The sequence below is a fragment of the Haematobia irritans genome, chromosome 1 (genome assembly GCF_050003625.1).
Source record: "Haematobia irritans isolate KBUSLIRL chromosome 1, ASM5000362v1, whole genome shotgun sequence".
Lineage (NCBI taxonomy): Eukaryota > Metazoa > Arthropoda > Insecta > Diptera > Muscidae > Haematobia > Haematobia irritans.
Genome location: NC_134397.1, coordinates 191,555,415 through 191,575,521, shown reverse-complemented (window position 1 = coordinate 191,575,521; position 20,107 = coordinate 191,555,415). Strand labels below are relative to the sequence as shown.

Here is a 20,107-nt window from a genome sequence, read left to right as displayed (position 1 = left end):
GATAAAATTTGCTTCTCTTAGAGGCTCCGCAAGCCAAATCTGGGGATCGGTTTATATGGTGGCTATACGTAAAAGTAGACCGATATGGCCCATTTGCAATACCATCCGACCTACATCAATAACAACTACTTGTGCCAACTTTCAAGTCGATATCTTGTTTCGTTCGGAAGTTAGCGTGATTTGAACAGACAGACGGGCGTAGATCGACTCAGAATTTCACCACGACCCAGAATATATATATATATACTTTATGGGGTCTTAGAGCAATATTTCGATGTGTTACAAACGGAATGACAAAGTTAATGTACCCCCATCCTATGGTGAAGGGTATAAAAAATTATTTTATTTTAATGAAGCAGCATCTTTGTCTCGGAATCAATACCAAAATTCTTAAGGGAAAGTCAAAATCTTTGAATTCAAGCAAACTTCTATAATGAATGTCACGTTGATTTTTTTGTTGTTGTTTCAATCCTTTGATAATTAGCAAATGCTCGTATTTTCAAGATATATTTCTTATAATTCAACCCTCGGCAGAATATGATTCATGGTCGATGGCTTAGTAGACCATAAGCCTAATGTCTAGCCTTAATTATAGCATTCATTTCAACAAATATAATAAACTCAGGCAAATACTAATTAAATTTTAGTGTCCTAAATAATAAACACTGATTTGGTTTCTTAATGACTGTGTCCTTGTGCTCCATTAAGAAGTATAACTTTCGCATTCATAATAGTAGGCCTCATAGTAGTCCTCAGCAAAAAAAAAAAAACTACACGAATGTATTCACATATTTCACCAGTATATATACATACACTAATGATGACTCACACATACACATACTCTGTGCTGTATACATTTCAAGAACCACCGAGTCACCATATGCGGTTGTAGACACTTACGGCCATCTTCATGGGTGTTCTCACTTGGCCATGTATGTGGCCAGCTAAAACAAAAAGGACTTTTATGGGCCACATGTTGTGCTTAATGTGAGAACATTTTGCGGCTACTGTGACGACTATGATGTACAAATAAAAAACACAGAATACCTGCATAGAAGGAATATTGCGAGGTTGTGTGTTTTGAGGCCTCAGTCATTATGGTTTATAAGACAAATTATTTTAATACCTGTCGGATTGGTCCAGTCACCGCCACGGCTTATCTTAACGTCTACTAATTTACTAATTTACTTGGATCCAAAGATTTTGACCTTCCCTTAAAGGTTTTGGTATTGATTCCGAGCCAAAGATTCGGCTTTTTATACCCTTCACCACTACTGTGGTACAGGGTATAATAAGTTTGTGCATTTGTATGTAACGCCAAGAAGGAAAAGTCTGAGACCCATCGTTTAGTATACCGATCGTCTTAGAATTAAATTCTGAGTCGATTTAGCGATGTCTGTCTGTCTGTCTGTCTGTCTGTCTGTCTGTCTGTCTGTCTGTCTGTCTGTCTGTCTGTCCGTCTGTCTGTCTGTTGATGTATTTTTGTGTGCAAAGTACAGCTCGCAGTTTTACTCCGATTGTCCTAAAATTTGGTATAGGGTCCTGTTTCGGCTCAAAGACGATCCCTATTGATTTTGGAAAAAATCGGTTCAGATTTAGATATAGCTGCCATATATATTTTTCACCGATCTGGTCATAATTGGCGTGTATATCAACCGATCTTCCTCAAATTCCGTACATCCGAATATTTTATGAGTCTCGAAAAACTTGCAAAATATCAGCCAAATCGGTTCAGATTTAGATATAGCTCCCATATATAGCTTTCGCCCGATTTACACTCATTTGCCAACAGAGGCCAATTTTTTTCTCCAATTTAGTTGAAATTTTGCACAGGAAGTAGAATTAGCATTGTAGCTATGCGTGCCAAATTTGGTTGAAATCGGTTCAGATTTAGATATAGCTCCCATATATAGCTTTCGCCCGATTTACACTCATATGACCGTAGAGGTCAATTTTTAACTCCGATTTAGTTGAAATTTTACACAGGGAGTAGAATTAGCATTGTAGCTATGCGTGCCAAATTTGGTTGAAATCGGTTCAGATTTAGATATAGCTCCCATATATATGTTTTTCTGATTTCGACAAAAATGGTCAAAATACCAACATTTGTAAAATCGCCACTGCTTAGTCGAAAAGTTGTAAAAATGACTCTAATTTTCCTAAACTTCTAATGTATATATATCGAGCGATAAATCATAAATAAACGTTTGCGAAGTTTTCTTAAAATTGCTCCAGATTTAAATGTTTCCCATATTTTTTTACTAACATTGTGTTCCACCCTAGTGCATTAGCCGACTTAAATTTTGAGTCTATAGATTTTGTAGAAGTCTATCAAATTCTGTCCAGATCGAGTGATATTTAAATGTATGTATTTGGGACAAACCTTTATATATAGCACCAACACATTTGACGGATGTGATATGGTATCGAAAATTTAGATCTACAAAGTATCGAAAATTTAGATCTACAGGGTATAATATAGTCGGCCCCGCCCGACTTTAGACTTTCCTTACTTGTTTTTAAATAAAGACATTTTTAGCGACCTATCTAGCATTAAATCTAGGGCCAATAAAATTAAAATTGGGATACATATCTCATTTATCAAATATTCATTTTCTTTTCGTGGTTTATTAATAAAAGTACTCACGTACGAAACAAATGACAGTTTAAAAATTCAAATTATAACGGATACTTCAAAGTAAAAAGGTTTTCTTAATTCCGAAAAAAAAATTCAAACCAAAGACGCTAAATCCTCAAAATAAGTCTTAGCCTATATTTGAAGTGTTTTTTATCATAAATCTGAAGTTTCAATATTTCAGTTAATTTAAGGACAATTTCTTTAAATCAAAAATGTGTTTCTTTACTATAAGGAAAATTAGCCTTAGTTCAAAGACGTGCGACTTTAACGTAGGGATGAAAATTTAGAATATTTGTGTCCTAAATTTAATGAAATTTAAAGCAAAGATTATAAACTTTATTTTAATTAAAATTTCACTATTTTAAAGAAATTTTTCCTTAATATTTTGTAAATTTTGCATCCTAAAACTTAGGTTGCGTAATCTTTAATATCACGTAAATATTTTTTTCAGTGTACCTTCACTGAAAAGATATTGACCTAATATAAAATAGTATGTAACTTAAATTTTAAGACTAGCAATTTACACAGTGTAAAGGAAAATTTTCGTTAAAATAATGAAATTGTAACTAAAATCTATGGGAGCTATGGCCACCTCATAATCGTATACCTGAGGTGGCCATCGCTCCCAAGTGGAACATTCTGACGCCTTTAAGATGGCCCTGGAAGAATGGGATTGGAGGGAAATAACTGCTACACCGATGACTTTCTACAGAAATAAAATTTTGAAAAAAATGTTCTATAGAAATAAAACTTTGACAAAATTTTCCATTGAAATAAAATGTTAACAACATTTTCTCTCTGTTGGTTAAGATACCCTTATAGTTTATGCAACGCATGGGTTTAAGCTCAAAACAAACTAATGAGAAATAAAATTTTGACAAAATTTTCTATAGAAATAAAATTTTGACAAAATTTTTCTATAAAAATAAAATTTTTAATACTTTTCTATATTAATAAAATTTTAGTAAAATATTCTATATAAATAAAATGTTGACCATAGTTTCTATGGAAATAAACTTTTGACAAAACTTTCTATGGAAATTAAATTATGACAATATTTTCTATAGAAATAAAATTTTGATGAAATTTTCTATACAAAAAAAAATTGACAACATTTTCTATAGAAGTAAAAATGTTGACAAAATTTTCTATAGAAATAAAATTTTGACAAAATTTTCTATATGAATAAAATTTGAACACACTTTCTATAGAAATAAAGTTTTGAAAAATTTTCTATACAAATAAAATTTTCAACATAATTAAAATTTAAGATTTTTTCTATAGAAATACATTTTTTAAAAAAATTTTCTATAGAAATAAAACTTTGACAACAATTTCTATAGAAATAAATAAATATGTATATAGATATAAATAAAAAATAGAAATAAATAACATTTTGACAAAACTTTCTATGGAAATTAAATTTTGGCAAAATAGAAATAAAAGTTTGATGAAATTTTCTATACAAATAAAAAATTGACAAAATTTTCTATAGAAATAAAATTTTGACACAATTTTCAATAGAAATACAATTTTGACAAAATTTTCTATAGAAGTAAAAAGTTGACAAAATTTTCTATAGGAATAAAATTTTGACAAAATTTTCTATATGAATAAAATTTGAAATAAAATTTTGAAAAATTTTCTATAGAAATAAAATTTTCAATATAATTAAAAGTTAAAAATTTTTTATAGAAATACATTTTTTAAAAAAAATTTCTATAGAAATAAAATTTTGACAAAATTTTCTATATGAATAAAATTTGAAATAAAATTTTGAAAAATTTTCTATAGATATAAAATTTTCAATATAATTAAAAGTTTAAAAATTTTTTATAGAAATACATTTTTTAAAAAAATTTTCTATAGAAATAAAATTTTGACAACAATTTCTATAGAATAAAATTTTGACTAAATTTTCTATCAAAATAAAATTTTGACAAAATTTTCTATAGGAATAAAATTTGAACAAATTTTCTTTAGAAATAAACTTTTAAAAAATTTTCTATAGAAATAAAGTTTTAAAAAATTTTCAATAAAAATAAAAGTTTAAAATTTTTATAGAATATTTTATAGAAATAAAATTTGAACTAATTTTCTATAGAAATAAAATTTGAACAAATTTTCTATAGAAATAAAATTTGAACAAATTTTCGATAGAAATAAAATTTGGACAAAATATTCTATAGAAATAAAATTTGAACAAATTTTCTATAGAAATAAAATTTGAACTATAGAAATAAAATTTGGGGAAAAAAAATCTTGACAAAATTTTCAATAGAACTAAAATTTGAACAAATTTTCTATAGCAATAAAATTTTGAATAATTTTCTATAGAAATAAAATTTTTAAAAATTTTCAATAAAAATAATAGTTTAAAAATTTTGCTATTGAAATAAAATTTGGACAAAACATTCTATAGAAATAAATTTTGAATAATTTTCTTTAGAAATAAAATTTTGAAAAATTTTCCATAGAAATAAAATTTTAAAAATTTTCAGTAGAAATTAAAGTTTAAAAAATTTTCTATAGAAATAAAATTTTTACAAAATTTTCTATAGAAATAAAATTTTGACAACATTTTCTATAGAAATAAAATATTGATGAAATTTTCTATAGAAATAAAATTTTGATAAAATATTCTATAGAAATAAAATTTGAACAAAATTTTCTTTAGAAATAAAATTTGGACAAAATATTCTATAGAAATAAAATTTTAACAAATTTTCTATAGAAATAAAATTTGAAATATAGAAATAAAATTTGGGAAAAAATATTGACAATATTTTCTACAGAACTAAAATTTCAACAAATTTTCTATAGAAATAAAATTTTGAAAAATTTTCTATAGAAATAAATTTTTAAAAAATTTTCAATAAAAATAAAAGATTAAAAAATCATAAGTAAAAGAAATAAGACAGGACGTGTTACAATAACGTTTTTACGTGGAAAACTCTTATAATACATGTATGAACTGTTCGAGCTCTATCTCAATCCGTTAAAGTTTTGTGATTTTTGTTTAAAGAATTTAGTAAATTGAATAAAATTTTTAAAAACGGTACAAAAAAAACGGTACGGTGACTCGCCCACATTCAAGGCGGTAGGAACTCCCGCACATTCATAAAATGAAATCCAGTATTGACGCACGAACAACCTTTAAAGACTTATACTCACCCATAGTGATTACCAAATAAGCAAAATTTAAATCTGGACGTGAGCGTGATTTTCGTGAATTTCACTTACCGATTTAATTTTTCAGTCACTAACGAAGTTCACGAGAATAAGTATGAATTTTGTTCACGACTCACGTTATTCAGAATTTCATGTCACACACACACAATGTTTAATTAAATTAATTGTTGTCCTTTTGAGTAGGAACGAGGAAAAAAACACACATACATATACGATTATTATACACACACATTATTTTGCCATCAACTCTACTATTATGTTTGAATATAAAATAGAACTCAGACAAGTTTACAACATGAAAATATTACATCTATTTATTAATATCCTTTAAGGGGGAAAGTAAAATTTATAAATTTTTTGGGGCCTATACAAGCGTTCTATCAAGATAGCCAATATTCTTTAGACGAAGGTTTGAGTATGTTGATATCGTTGAATGTATGTCCTTTCCACCTTATTTGTGAAACAAATATCGAGAAATGCCATTAACAAAATATTATTATTTGCTTAAGAAATATTTATTGAGTACGATGAATTGTAATTGTACTGATAGCTAGGAAAATAAACATAAATGCAAATATTTGTAATGCTTTTCCAGGATAAAGACCAAGTAATTAGGAAAATAAACCATAATTTGCTGACTAAGCTACCTTAAGCAAAACGTGTTTGGAACAGTGGTAACAAATGGGAGTTTTCGGGTGGAATAATAGGCATGGGTTTATTTACAAAGTAGTCCATATTAAATTTTTTTAGGTTTAATGAGATTTATTTTGCTAGTTGGTAAATATTAAATGCGCATAGATATGAACATTATATTTATTTAGCTATGTTTTTATTATGATCTCATTAGTGAGAACTTTAAACTTGGAAATTGGATGAAATATCCCTGTCAACATTTTTGGATTTCGTATAGAAAAAAACAATTTTTTGTCTTCATTCACGAAATTAATTGACCCATTAATTTTTAATTGCAATTGCTTCAATCGCAGAAATTATAACCAATGTCAATTAAAATTTTAATTGATCCAATTAAAAATTTAATTGATACTATTAATTTCTGTGATTGAGTTTTGTTTTAATTAAAAATGTTATTGAATCAATTGAATTTTTAATTTAAATTTGTTTAGTATTATATTAAAATTTTAATTGGAAAAATGTGTTGGTGATATTTTTGTGTGTGTGTGGGCATCTCAATCAATTTGGAAACATTCGTAGGGGATATTTAATTATGAACTAAATAGAACTTCCACTGTTGAGAAGAGAGTCTATTAAAGCATTGTTTTAGTATCATTATTTTGCATTTAATTTAAAATTATAAACATAAAGCTATCATGTTTTTAGAAAGTCATTAAATGTAAAAATTCTAAATTCTGAATCCTGAATCCTGAACCAATGGAGGTTTCCCGATTTCTAACTAAAATATGGGAATTTGGCAGGGACAAAAGAATTTTTTGAAAAATATCTCTACCATGGATTGTGTACAAAGTTATTCTAAGGAGTGTTATCCACACTCGAATTACTTCGGTTGTGCTAACAGTCGTCTCGTTCTTTCTGCTTTTTTTCTTCCTGTGCTATCAGAGTTAACGACAACTTAAATTTCAAAATTCAGGCTCCGACTTCAAATAGAAAATTTTCAAAATTATTAAAGCCAAGTCCAACAAAATTGTCTTTCTAGTAAAGATACCCATTTTTAAGTCGAATAGCTTAACTAAAAGAACAAAACGACTTCATTGAAAAGTCAAGGGAAAAAACTGGGAATATTTTTTTAATGTACTTAATTTGTATACACACTCAAAAAAAAAAGTTTACTTGGATCCAAAGATTTTGACATTCCCTTAAGGATTTTGGTATTGATTGCGAGCCAAAGATGTGGCTTCTTTAAAACAAAGAAATTTTTTAGTGACCTATCTCGCTTTAAATCGAGGACCAATAACATTAAAATTAGGATACAGATATCATTTATCAAATTTTCATTCTACTTTCGCGGTTTATTAAAAAAGTCACTCCCGTACAAACAAATGCCAGTTTAAAAATCCAAATTATAACGGATACTTCAAAGTAAAAAATGTTTTCTTAATTCCACAAAAAAAAAAACTTTAAACCATAGACGCTAAATCCTCAAAATAAATCTTAGCCTTTATTTGAAGCGTTCTTATCGTAAATGAAAAGTTTCAATATTTCAGTTAATTTAAGGACAATTTCTTAAAATCAAAAATGTGTTTCCTTACTTTAAGGAAAATTAGTCTTTATTCAAAGATATAGGACTTTAACGGAGGGTTGCAAATTTACAAAATTTGTGTCCTAAATTTAATGAAAAACAAGTATATACGGCCGTAAGTTCGGCCAGGCCGAAGCTTATGTACCCTCCATCATGGATTGCGTAGAAACTTCTTCTAAACACTGCCATCCACAATCGAATTACTTAAGTTGCGGTAACGCTTGCCGATGGCAAGGTATCTTAAAACCTCCTAACACCATCTTCTAAATTGTATGTAAGTCCATACTTGGTATATATTAAATCAAAAAAGATCGATCCAATACGTATATAATTCAGTTTGACAAAGTAGACATAAAATTTTGACAAAATTTTCTACAGAAATAAAATTTTAACAAAATTTTCTATAGAAATAAAATTTTCACAAAATTTTCTATAGAAATAAAATTTTGACAAAATTTTCTATAGAAATAAAATTTTGAAAATGATGAAAATTTTATTATGAACCGAATAAAATTTTAACAAAATTTTCTCTAGAAATAAAATTTTGACAAAATTTTCTATAGAAATAAAATTTTGACAAAATTTTCTATAGAAATAAAATTTTGGTAGATTATTTTTGGCTCTAGTGGCAACCATGATAATGGGGGCTATATATAGTTATGGGTCGATGTGGACCAATTTTTGCATGATTGTTAGAGACCATATACCAACACAATGTACCAAATTTCAGCCGGATCGGATGAAATATGCTTCTCTTAGAGGCTCCACAAGCCAAATCTGGGGATCGGTTTATATGGGGGCTATATATAATTATGGACCGATGTGGACCAATTTTTGCATGGTTGTTAGAGACCATATACCAACACCATGTACCAAATTTCAGCAGGATCGGATGAAATTTGCTTCTCTTTTAGGCTCCGCAAGCCAAATCTGGGGATCGGTTTATATGGGGGCTATATATAATTATGGACCGATGTGGACCAATTTTTGCATGGTTGTTAGAGACCATATACCAACACCATGTACCAAATTTCAGCAGGATCGGATGAAATTTGCTTCTGTTTTAGGCTCCGCAAGCCAAATCTGGGGATCGGTTTATATGGGGGCTATATATAATTATAGACCGATGTGGACCAATTTTTGCATGGTTGTTAGAGACCATATACTAACACCATGTACCAAATTGCAGCCGGATCGGATGAAATATGCTTCTGTTATAGGCTCCACAAGCCAAATCTGAGGGTCCCTTTATATGGGGGCTATACGTAAAAGTGGACCGATATGGCCCATTTTCAATACCATCCGACCTACATCGATAACAACTACTTGTGCCAAGTTTCAAGTCGATAGCTTGTTTCGTTCGGAAGTTTGCGTGATTTCAACAGACGGACGGACGGACGGACGGACGGACGGACATGCTTAGATCGACTCAGAATTTCACCACGACCCAGAATATATATACTTTATGGGGTCTTAGAGCAATATTTCGATGTGTTACAAACGGAATGACAAAGTTAATATACCCCCATCCTATGATGCAGGGTATAAAAATTTTTTTTGAAGCAAAGATTATAAACCTTTATTTGAATTAAAATTTCATTATTTTAAATATTATCCTTAAATCCTTAATATTTTGTAAATTTCGTATTCTAAAATTCTAAGTTGCGTAATCTTTAATATCACGTAAATATTTTTTTCAGTTCATTATGTGATAAAGGAAAAACTATCCAAAAATGTTACTTAGATGAGCAAAGGCAAAAGCATTTTTAGCAAAGGCAAAAGCATTTTTTGAACACGCAATCTAGTTCAAGCGACATATGGGCAAAGGGATTGTCATATTTAGACACAAAGTAAAAATTTTTTCGTCCGGAACAAAATTTTAGACAAATGAAGAGCAAATACAGAAGCCCGAATTTATGATGAGTCCCAAGGACCCCCTTAGCTACACCAATGAGTTGAACCCGCAACCTAGTTCCAGTGACATATGGGCAAATAGGATCTAGACCCAAAGAAAAAATTCTTTCTTCCAGAACACAATTTTAGACAAATGAAGAGCAAATACAGAAGCCCGGATGAAATTTGTCCCTCATAAGGCTCCAGAACAAAAATTTGGAATCGAATTTATATGGGGCCTATATATAATAATGGATCGATATTGATCAATTCTTGCATGAGATGGCATACACTAACATCACATAACGAATTTCAACCGGATCGGGTGAAATTTGATCCTTGAAGAGGCTCCAGAATTAAAATATAGGAATCGGTTTATGTGGGTCTATGGACCAATTCTTGCATGATTATTAGAGAGAATATACAAACATCACATATCAAGTTTTAACCGAATCGGATCAAATTTTCTTCTTCAAAAGGCACCGATAATCAAATCTGGGGATAGGTCTATATGGCGGCTATATACCGATATTGTCGAATTCTTGTAGGATTATTAATATCAACCTATCGGGTGAAATTAGTCCCGCCAACAGGCTCCGGCAGTCAAATCTGGCGATCAGTTTATATAGGGGCTATATATAATTATGGGCTGATATAGACCTAGTTATGTAAGGTTAGTGGACATAAACTAACATCACGTACCAAATTTCAACCGTATCGAATAAAATGTGATCTTATAAAAAGTTCTGCAAGTCAAATATGAGGTCGGTTTATATGGGGGGTAAGCTTGAAATTGGTCCGACATGACCCATTTGCAATACCATCCGATCTACATCAATAATTGATCCTTGTATCAAGTTCAAAGCGATAGCTTGTTTTACTCGGAAATTACCGTGATTGCAATAGACGGACTCCGAGTTACACCACGACCCAGAATATATTTTATGAGGTCTGGGACCAATATGTTACCACCACCATAGAATGGTGATAGCTCCCATATAAACCGATCGCCCGATTTGGGGTCTTGGGTTTATAGAGACCGTAGTTTTTATCCAATTTACCTGAAAGTAGAAATCTAGAAGTATTCTAGGACCATAAAGAGGTGTGCCGAAAATGGTGATTATCGGACCATGGTTTGATGTAGACCGATATCCAGGTTTTATTTCTTGGGCTTCTAGAATCCGTAATTCTTATCCAATTTGCCTGAAATTGGAAATCTAGAGGTATTATGGAACCATAAAGAGGTGTGCCGAAAATGGTGAGTATCGGACCATGTTTTGGTATGTTTTGGGCTTCTAGAATCCGCAGTTTTTATCTAATTTGCCAAAAATTGGAAATCTATAGGTATTCTAAGACCATAAAGAGGTGTGCCGAATATATTGTGTATCGGTTTTTGATGTAGCCACCTTATAAACCGGCCCTCCGATTTGGGGTCTAGATTCTAGAACCACAATTAGATGTGCTGAATATTGTGTGTATCCCTCCATGTTTTTTGTCATAGCCCCCATTAGAAAGATCTACCGATTAAACTCCTAGGGTTTCTAGAAATTGTAGTTTTTATCCGATTTGCCACAAATTGAAAATATACTGGCATTTTAGACCCACAAAAAATTGTATATGATTTAGTTTTTATCGGCCCATTTGGTAAGGCTTCCATATAGACCGATTTCAGATCTTGAGGGTACAGAAGGTACACTGATCTTGAAAATTGCTTGAAACTGAATGTAAAATTTTCAGATTTTACTTATTGTAATCATTTAAATAATTGGGTTAAAAATCCACAGATTTTAGATTTCAAATCAAGGCGTTATTTAATCATTTTCTTGCACACTTACAAGAGATATTTATGATTCATCTAAAACTCAAACTAAAAATGGTTCTTATAAATCCAGAATCTTTACATTTACCTTCGGGAAGCGTACTGGTTGTGTGGTTCTTCTGCTTGGGAAAATATCTGTCATCAAACCCCCCTCCCCTGAAATGTTCAAAGGAAACTAATATATTTGATTCGTGGTGGTGGGTATTTAAAATTCGGCACCGCCGAACTTACTGCTGTATATACTTGTTATTATACAAACTGCTGCTTTTAACTCACACTGACTTTTAATTTCTTTATTATTTGGGAACTATCAAATTCTTAGAAAAAATATATGGACAGTAAATGATAATCAAAAAATTCTAATGGTCGGATGTGCCTTTTTTTATTTGAACAAAAATTTTACAGAAAAAATGAAACAAATATAGCTCTTTACTTTGTTGCATTACATATCAGCCACCATATCTTGGAGTTTATATAATTTTCAATCTGGACAAAAACTTGTCCTTTTGGCTCCAGTGTATCCACACATTTAAAATACAAGTCTATGTTTACGAACATTTTGTGAACTGTTAAGGACATAAAAACAGTGAATTTTATATCCATTCAACATGCCAAATACATTGCCTAGTACACTCACAAACACTTTCATTATACGATGTCTACATAAACATCATCATAATAGCAAGAACTAACACTTGTCATTAAGAGCTAACGAGACTCACAAATAATCGGAAATATTTATGCTATGACCAAACCCATATCAATTACAGAGAAAATTACTTTTGCTATAATACCAATAAGGATATTCGGGGAGGATTTTACACTTGGATGTTATTCTCAACAATGATTTGTGGAGCACAATATCGACTTGTTGCATAAAGAAATATGACTAGGATTGATTCATTAGGGCATGGCTATTTAAGCATTATTTATTAAGCGTAAAATATAAGATTTAAGAAGAAATGAGATGATTCTGCCAAACAATTCCAACAGTAACATAATTTGGGGGGCACTAACCTTTACGATCATAGGTGGTAATTATGGATATGGAATAAGACTAATACGTCTGTTGTTATTGGCATTCGTTGTCCACAATATTTATAGCAGTTAAAATTTAAATTTTCCATATAAGAAATATCTAATTTTATTTTTTCCTCTACTGTTGATATTTCCACTTAACATTCTTGTTAAAACTTCATGTGTGATATTCTATATTTCGTTCTGAAATTGAAAATATTTATTTTTCAACTTACCTGGTATAGGACCGCATACTCTGGGTATTATTTCTAATATTGCTGAACATGAAGGATCTTCAAAACATAATTGACGTGCTAATATACAATTCAATATAGCCGAAGCGACTTTTATATTTGAACCTGCAATGAAATAAAAGAACAATAAACAATTGATTATTAGTATTTGCCTTAAGGTATGCAATACATTTTGAAAAACATTAACACAGGGTGACTATTCTATCACACTTTTAATAGTGATGTTGAACGGCATTATTAGACCTTTCTTTAGTAATTGGTAACAAAGCCTTGAGGCACTAAATTTTAGTACGAAGGAAAATGTAAAAAATCCCTTTTTTTTCTAAAAAACAATCGACTTTTGGTAATTTTTATATTTGACTAATCTCAATTTTATTGCGAAATCTATGACATACACACTAGAAATTTGGGAGATTCTCAGCAAAAAATAAACATTCTGAATAACCGAATGAAAGTGAAAAACAAATATAGTTTTTAAAGAAAAACTATAACAACCTACGTTTTCATGCTACAACAAGCATACTAAATACAACTTTAGGCGACCACGTTAATTAATTTGAATACATACGATATTTATGGGTGGACATACGAATATTATTGAAGATTCCCGAGAATCTACGGACTGCAAATCTATCGACGAAATTTTTCTTGTATCACGTGAAACAATTCTCCTGACTATATTAATATAATTCATTGTTTAAAATCCACATTTTGACAGTGCCTACCCTGCTAACATTTTTTGAATTTGACGGCACTTCTGTGAACCACGTCGAAAAAAATTTTCTATAAAAATAAAATGTTGCCAAAATTTTCTATAAAAATAAAATTTGACAAAATTTTCTATAGAAATAAAATTTTCTATAAAAATAAAATGTGACAAAATTTTCTATAGAAATAAAATTTTCTACAAAAATAAAATTTGACAAAATTTTCTATAAAAATAAAATTTTGACAAAATTTTCTATAGAAATAAAATTTTGACAAAATTTTCTATAGAAATAAAATTTTGAAATAAAATGTTGACAAAATTTTCTATAGAAATAAAATTGTGACAAAATTTTCGATAGAAATAAAATGTTGCCAAAATTTTCTATAAAAATAAAATGTTGACAAAATTTTCTATAAAAATAAAATTCGACAAAATTTTCTATAGAAATAAAATTTTCTATAAAAATAAAATTTGACAAAATTTTCTATAAAAATAAAATTTTGACAAAATTTTCTATAGAAATAAAATGTTGACAAAATTTTCTATATAAATAAAATTTTGCCAAAATTTTCTATAAAAATAAAATTTTGCCAAAATTTTCTATAAAAATAAAATTTGATAAAATTTACTATAAAAATAAAATTTCACAAAATTTTCTATAAAAATAAAATTTGACAAAATTTTCTATAAAAATAAAATTTTGACAAAATTTTCTATAAAAAAAAAAATATTTGACAAAATTTTCTATAAAAATAAAATTTGACAAAATTTTCTATAGAAATAAAATTTTCTATAAAAATAAAATTTTGACAAAATTTTCTATAAAAAAAATTGACAAAATTTTCTATAAAAATTAAATTTGACAAAATTTTCTATAGAAATAAAATTTTCTATAAAAATAAAATTTGACAAAATTTTCTATAAAAAAAAATTGACAAAATTTTCTATAAAAATTAAATTTGACAAAATTTTATATAGAAATAAAATTTTCTATAAAAATAAAATTTGACAAAATTTTCTATAAAAATAAAATTTTGACAAAATTTTCTATAGAAATAAAATTTTGACAAAATTTTCTATAGAAATAAAATTGTGACAAAATTTTCTATAGAAATAAAATGTTGCCAAAATTTTCTATAGAAATAAAATTTGACAAAATTTTCTATAAAAATAAAATTTGACAAAATTTTCTATAGAAATAAAATTTTCTCTAAAAATAAAATTTGCCACAATTTTATATAAAAATAAAAATTTCTATCAAAAAAAAATATAAATAAAATTTTAACACATTTTCTATAGAAATACAATTTTGACAAAATTTTCTATAGAAATACAATTTTGCCAAAATTTTCTATAGAAATAAATTTTTGCCAAAATTTTCTATAGAAATAAATTTTTAAAAATTTTTCTATAGAAATAAAATTCTGACAAAATTTTCTATAGAAATATAATTCTGATAAGATTTTGTTAAAATTTTCTATAGAAATAAAATTTTCACAGAATTTTCTATAGAAATAAAATTTTGACAAAATTTATGGCTGGACATACGAATATTATTGAAGATTCCCGAGAATCTACGGACTGCAAATCTATCGACGAAAATTTTCTTGTATCACGTGAAACAATTCTCCTGACTATATTAATATAATTCATTGTTTAAAATCCACATTTTGACAGTGCCTACCCTGCTAACATTTTTTGAATTTGACGGCACTTCTGTGAACCACGTCGAAAAAAGTTGTATACGACACACGGTTGCCACAGTTGGTAGAATTCTAGCAAAACTGATAGATTTTTCACAGTGTGGTAGATTGGTAAAATTCTTGATGTTTTGATATATTTTGCGAAAAGGTACTTCACAAATTTTCCAAAGTTTTGACAAAATTTTCTATAGAAAAAAAATTTTGACAAAATTTTCTATAGAAATAAAATTTTGCCAAAATTTTCTATAAAAATAAAATTTGACAAAATTTTCTATAAAAATACAATTTGACAAAATTTTCTATAAAAATAAAATTTGACAAAATTTTCTATAAAAATAAAATTTGACAAAATTTTCTATAGAAATAAAATTTTGACAAAATTTTCTATAGAAATAAAATTTTGACAAAATTTTCTATAGAAATAAAATTTTGAAAAAATTTTCTATAGAAATAAAATGTTGACAAAATTTTCTATAGAAATAAAATTGTGACAAAATTTTCGATAGAAATAAAATGTTGCCAAAATTTTCTATAAAAATAAAATTTGACAAAATTTTCTATAGAAATAAAATTTTCTATAAAAATAAAATTTGACAAAATTTTCTATAAATATAAAATTTTGACAAATTTTTCTATAGAAATAATATTTTGACAAAATTTTCTATAGAAATAAAATTGTGACAAAATTTTGTATAGAAATCAACTGTTGCCAAAATTTTCTATAAAAATAAAATTTGACAAAATTTTCTATAAAAATAAAATTTGACAAAATTTTCTATAAAAATAAAATTTGAGAAAATTTTCTATAAAAATAAAATTTGACAAAATTTTCTGTAAAAATAAAATTTGACAAAATTTTCTATAAAAATAAAATTTGACAAAATTTTCTATAGAAATAAAATTTTGACAAAATTTTCTATAGAAATAAAATTTTGAAAAAATTTTCTATAGAAATAAAATGTTGAAAAAATTTTCTATAGAAATAAAATTGTGGCAAAATTTTCTATAGAAATAAAATGTTGCCAAAATTTTCTATAAAAATAAAATTTGACAAAATTTTCTATAAAAATAAAATTTGACAAAATTTTCTATAAAAATAAAATTTGACAAAATTTTCTATAGAAATAAAATTTTGACAAAATTTTCTATAGAAATAAAATTTTGACAAAATTTTCTATAGAAATAAAATTTTGAAAAAATTTTCTATAGAAATAAAATGTTGACAAAATTTTCTATAGAAATAAAATTGTGACAAAATTTTCGATAGAAATAAAATGTTGCCAAAATTTTCTATAAAAATAAAATTTGACAAAATTTTCTATAGAAATAAAATTTTCTATAAAAATAAAATTTGACAAAATTTTCTATAAATATAAAATTTTGACAAATTTTTCTATAGAAATAATATTTTGACAAAATTTTCTATAGAAATAAAATTGTGACAAAATTTTCTATAGAAATCAACTGTTGCCAAAATTTTCTATAAAAATAAAATTTGACAAAATTTTCTATAAAAATAAAATTTGACAAAATTTTCTATAAAAATAAAATTTGAGAAAATTTTCTATAAAAATAAAATTTGACAAAATTTTCTGTAAAAATAAAATTTGACAAAATTTTCTATAAAAATAAAATTTGACAAAATTTTCTATAGAAATAAAATTTTGACAAAATTTTCTATAGAAATAAAATTTTGAAAAAATTTTCTATAGAAATAAAATGTTGAAAAAATTTTCTATAGAAATAAAATTGTGGCAAAATTTTCTATAGAAATAAAATGTTGCCAAAATTTTCTATAAAAATAAAATTTGACAAAATTTTCTATAAAAATAAAATTTTGACAACATTTTCTATAGAAATAAAATTTTGACAAAATTTTCTATAGAAATAAAATTTTGAAAAAATTTTCTATAGAAATCAAATGTTGACAAAATTTTCTATATAAATAAAATTTTGCCAAAATTTTCGATAAAAATAAAATTTGACAAAATTTTCTATAAAAATAAAATCTGACAAAATTTTCTATAGAAATAAAATTTTCTATAAAAATTAAATTTGACAAAATTTTATATAAAAATAAAAATTTCTATCAAAAAAAAAAAGAAATAGAAGTAAAATTTTAACACATTTTCTATAGAAATACAATTTTGACAAAATTTTCTATAGAAATAAAATTTTGCCAAAATTTTCTATAGAAATAAAATTTTAAAAATTTTTCTATAGAAATAAAATTCTGACAAAATTTTCTATAGAAATATAATTCTGATAAGATTTTGTTAAAATTTTCTATAGAAATAAAATTTTCACAAAATTTTCTATAGAAATAAAATTTTGACAAAATTTTCTATAGAAATAAAATTTTGACAAAATTTTCTATAGAAATAAAATGTTGACGAAATTTTCTATAGAAATAAAATTGTGACAAAATTTTCTATAGAAATAAAATGTTGCCAAAATTTTCTATAGAAATAAAATGTTGCCAAAATTTTCTATAAAAATAAAATGTGACAAAATTTTCTATAAAAATAAAATTTTGACAAAATTTTCTATAGAAATAAAATGTTGACAAAATTTTCTATAGAAATAACATTTTGAAAAAATTTTCTATAGAAATAAAATGTTGACAAAATTTTCTATATAAATAAAATAAAATTTGACAAAATTTTCTATAAAAATAAAATTTGACAAAATTTTCTATAGAAATAAAATTTTCTATAAAAATAAAATTTGACAAAATTTTATATAAAAATAAAAATTTCTCTCAAAAGAAAAAAAAATAGAAATAAAATTTTAACACATTTTCTATAGAAATACAATTTTGACAAAATTTTCTATAGAAATAAAATTTTGCCAAAATTTTCGATAGAAATAAAATTTTAAAAAATTTTCTATAGAAATAAAATTCTGACAAAATTTTCTATAGAAATATAATTCTGATAAGATTTTGTTCAAATTTTCTATAGAAATAAAATTTTCACAAAATTTTCTATGGAAATAAAATTTTGACAAAATTTTCTATAGAAATAAAATTTTGACAAAATTTTTTATAGAAATAACATTTTCTACAGAAATAAAATTTTGACCAAATTTTCTATAGAAATAACATTTGACAAAATGTTCTATAGCAATACAATTTTGACCAAATTTTCTATAGAAATAAAATTTTGACAAAATTATCTATAGAACTAAAATTTTGACAAAAATTTCTATAAAAATCAAATGTTGACAAAATTATCTATCAAAATAAATTTTTGACAACATTTTGTATAGAAATAAAATTTTAACAAGATTTTCTGTAGAAATAAAATTCTGACAAAATTTTCTATAGAAATTAAAATTCTGACAAAAATTTCTATAGAAATTGAAATTCTGACAAAATTTTCTATAGAAATAAAATTCTGACAATGATTTTGTTCAAATTTTCTATAGAAATAGAAATGGGAGCCACCGTGGTGCAATGGTTAGCATGCCCGCCTTGCATACACAAGGCGACTGAACACCAAAAAGCTTTTCAGCGGTGGATTATCCCACCTCAGTAGTGCTGGTGACATTTCTGAGGGTTTCAAAGCTTCTCTAAGTGGTTTCACTGCAATGTGGAACGCCGTTCGGACTCGGCTATAAAAAGGAGGTCCCTTGTCATTGAGCTTAACATGGAATTGGGCAGCACTCAGTGATAAGAGAGAAGTTCACCAATGTGGTATCACAATGGACTGAATAGTCTAAGTGAGCCTGATACATCGGGCTGCCACCTAACCTAACCTTTCTATAGAAATAAAATTTTCACAAAATTTTCTATAGAAATAAAATTTTGACAAAATTTTCTACAGAAATAAAATTTTGACCAAATTTTCTATAGAAATAACATTTCACAAAATTTTCTATAGAAATAAAATTTTCCCAAAATTTTCTATAGAAATAAAATTTTGAGAAAATTGTCAATAGAAATAAAATTTTGACAAAATTTTCTATAGCATTAAAATTTTGACAAAATTTTCTATAGCATTAAAATTTTGACAAAATTTTCTATAGCAATAAAATTTTGACAAAATTTTCTATAGAAGTAAAATTTTGACAAAATTTTCTATAGAAATAAAATTTTGCTGAAATTTTCTATAAAACTAAAATTTTGAAAAAAAATTTCTATAGATATATGTCCATATTCATAATATTTTAGTGACAGTTTATCGAAGGAATTTGTATGGTAATAGTAGGTTTAAAGTTAACGTTAACTTTTATGAATATGGGGGATAATGTTTTACAAAAAAAGATTTTTGTTTGACAGGTTTTTTGGTGATATTTTCTCCCAATTTTGGTAGATTATTTGTGGTACGGATGGCAACCGTTATACATATCCAAAACTCGTCGAAAAAGCGCTGTCACTATTGAGAAGTTGTGCCTTTCATAAATTAAAAAATACTGCATGGTATTTGGTGGGGTAAGTTAACAGACCCATAAAACCCTCTTAGCTACTGCATAGGCGTAGCTAACCAAATACCGATAATCAAAGTTCTGCTCAAATGAAAAATGGTTATCACTTGATATCTTTCTAATTATGCCATGGTAAAAACACATTTATTTATAGATTAATTACATTTATATTTAAATTTTAAATAAAATTTCCCCTATCAGTCAAATAAGTAGTCGCCAAACGAAGATAACTGTGGTTC

General features: G+C 26.5%; 1 protein-coding gene across 1 annotated transcript in view; it reads right to left on the bottom strand.

The window, feature by feature from the left end:
• The window catches only part of LOC142222297 (uncharacterized), a gene marked incomplete at its 3' end in the record, with an annotated part of 354,669 nt that overhangs the window by 17,451 nt on the left and 317,111 nt on the right, over nucleotides 1-20,107 (bottom strand). The window contains 1 exon segment of the mRNA XM_075292344.1: nucleotides 13,011-13,133. Coding sequence (XP_075148459.1) covers nucleotides 13,011-13,133 — 123 coding nt within the window.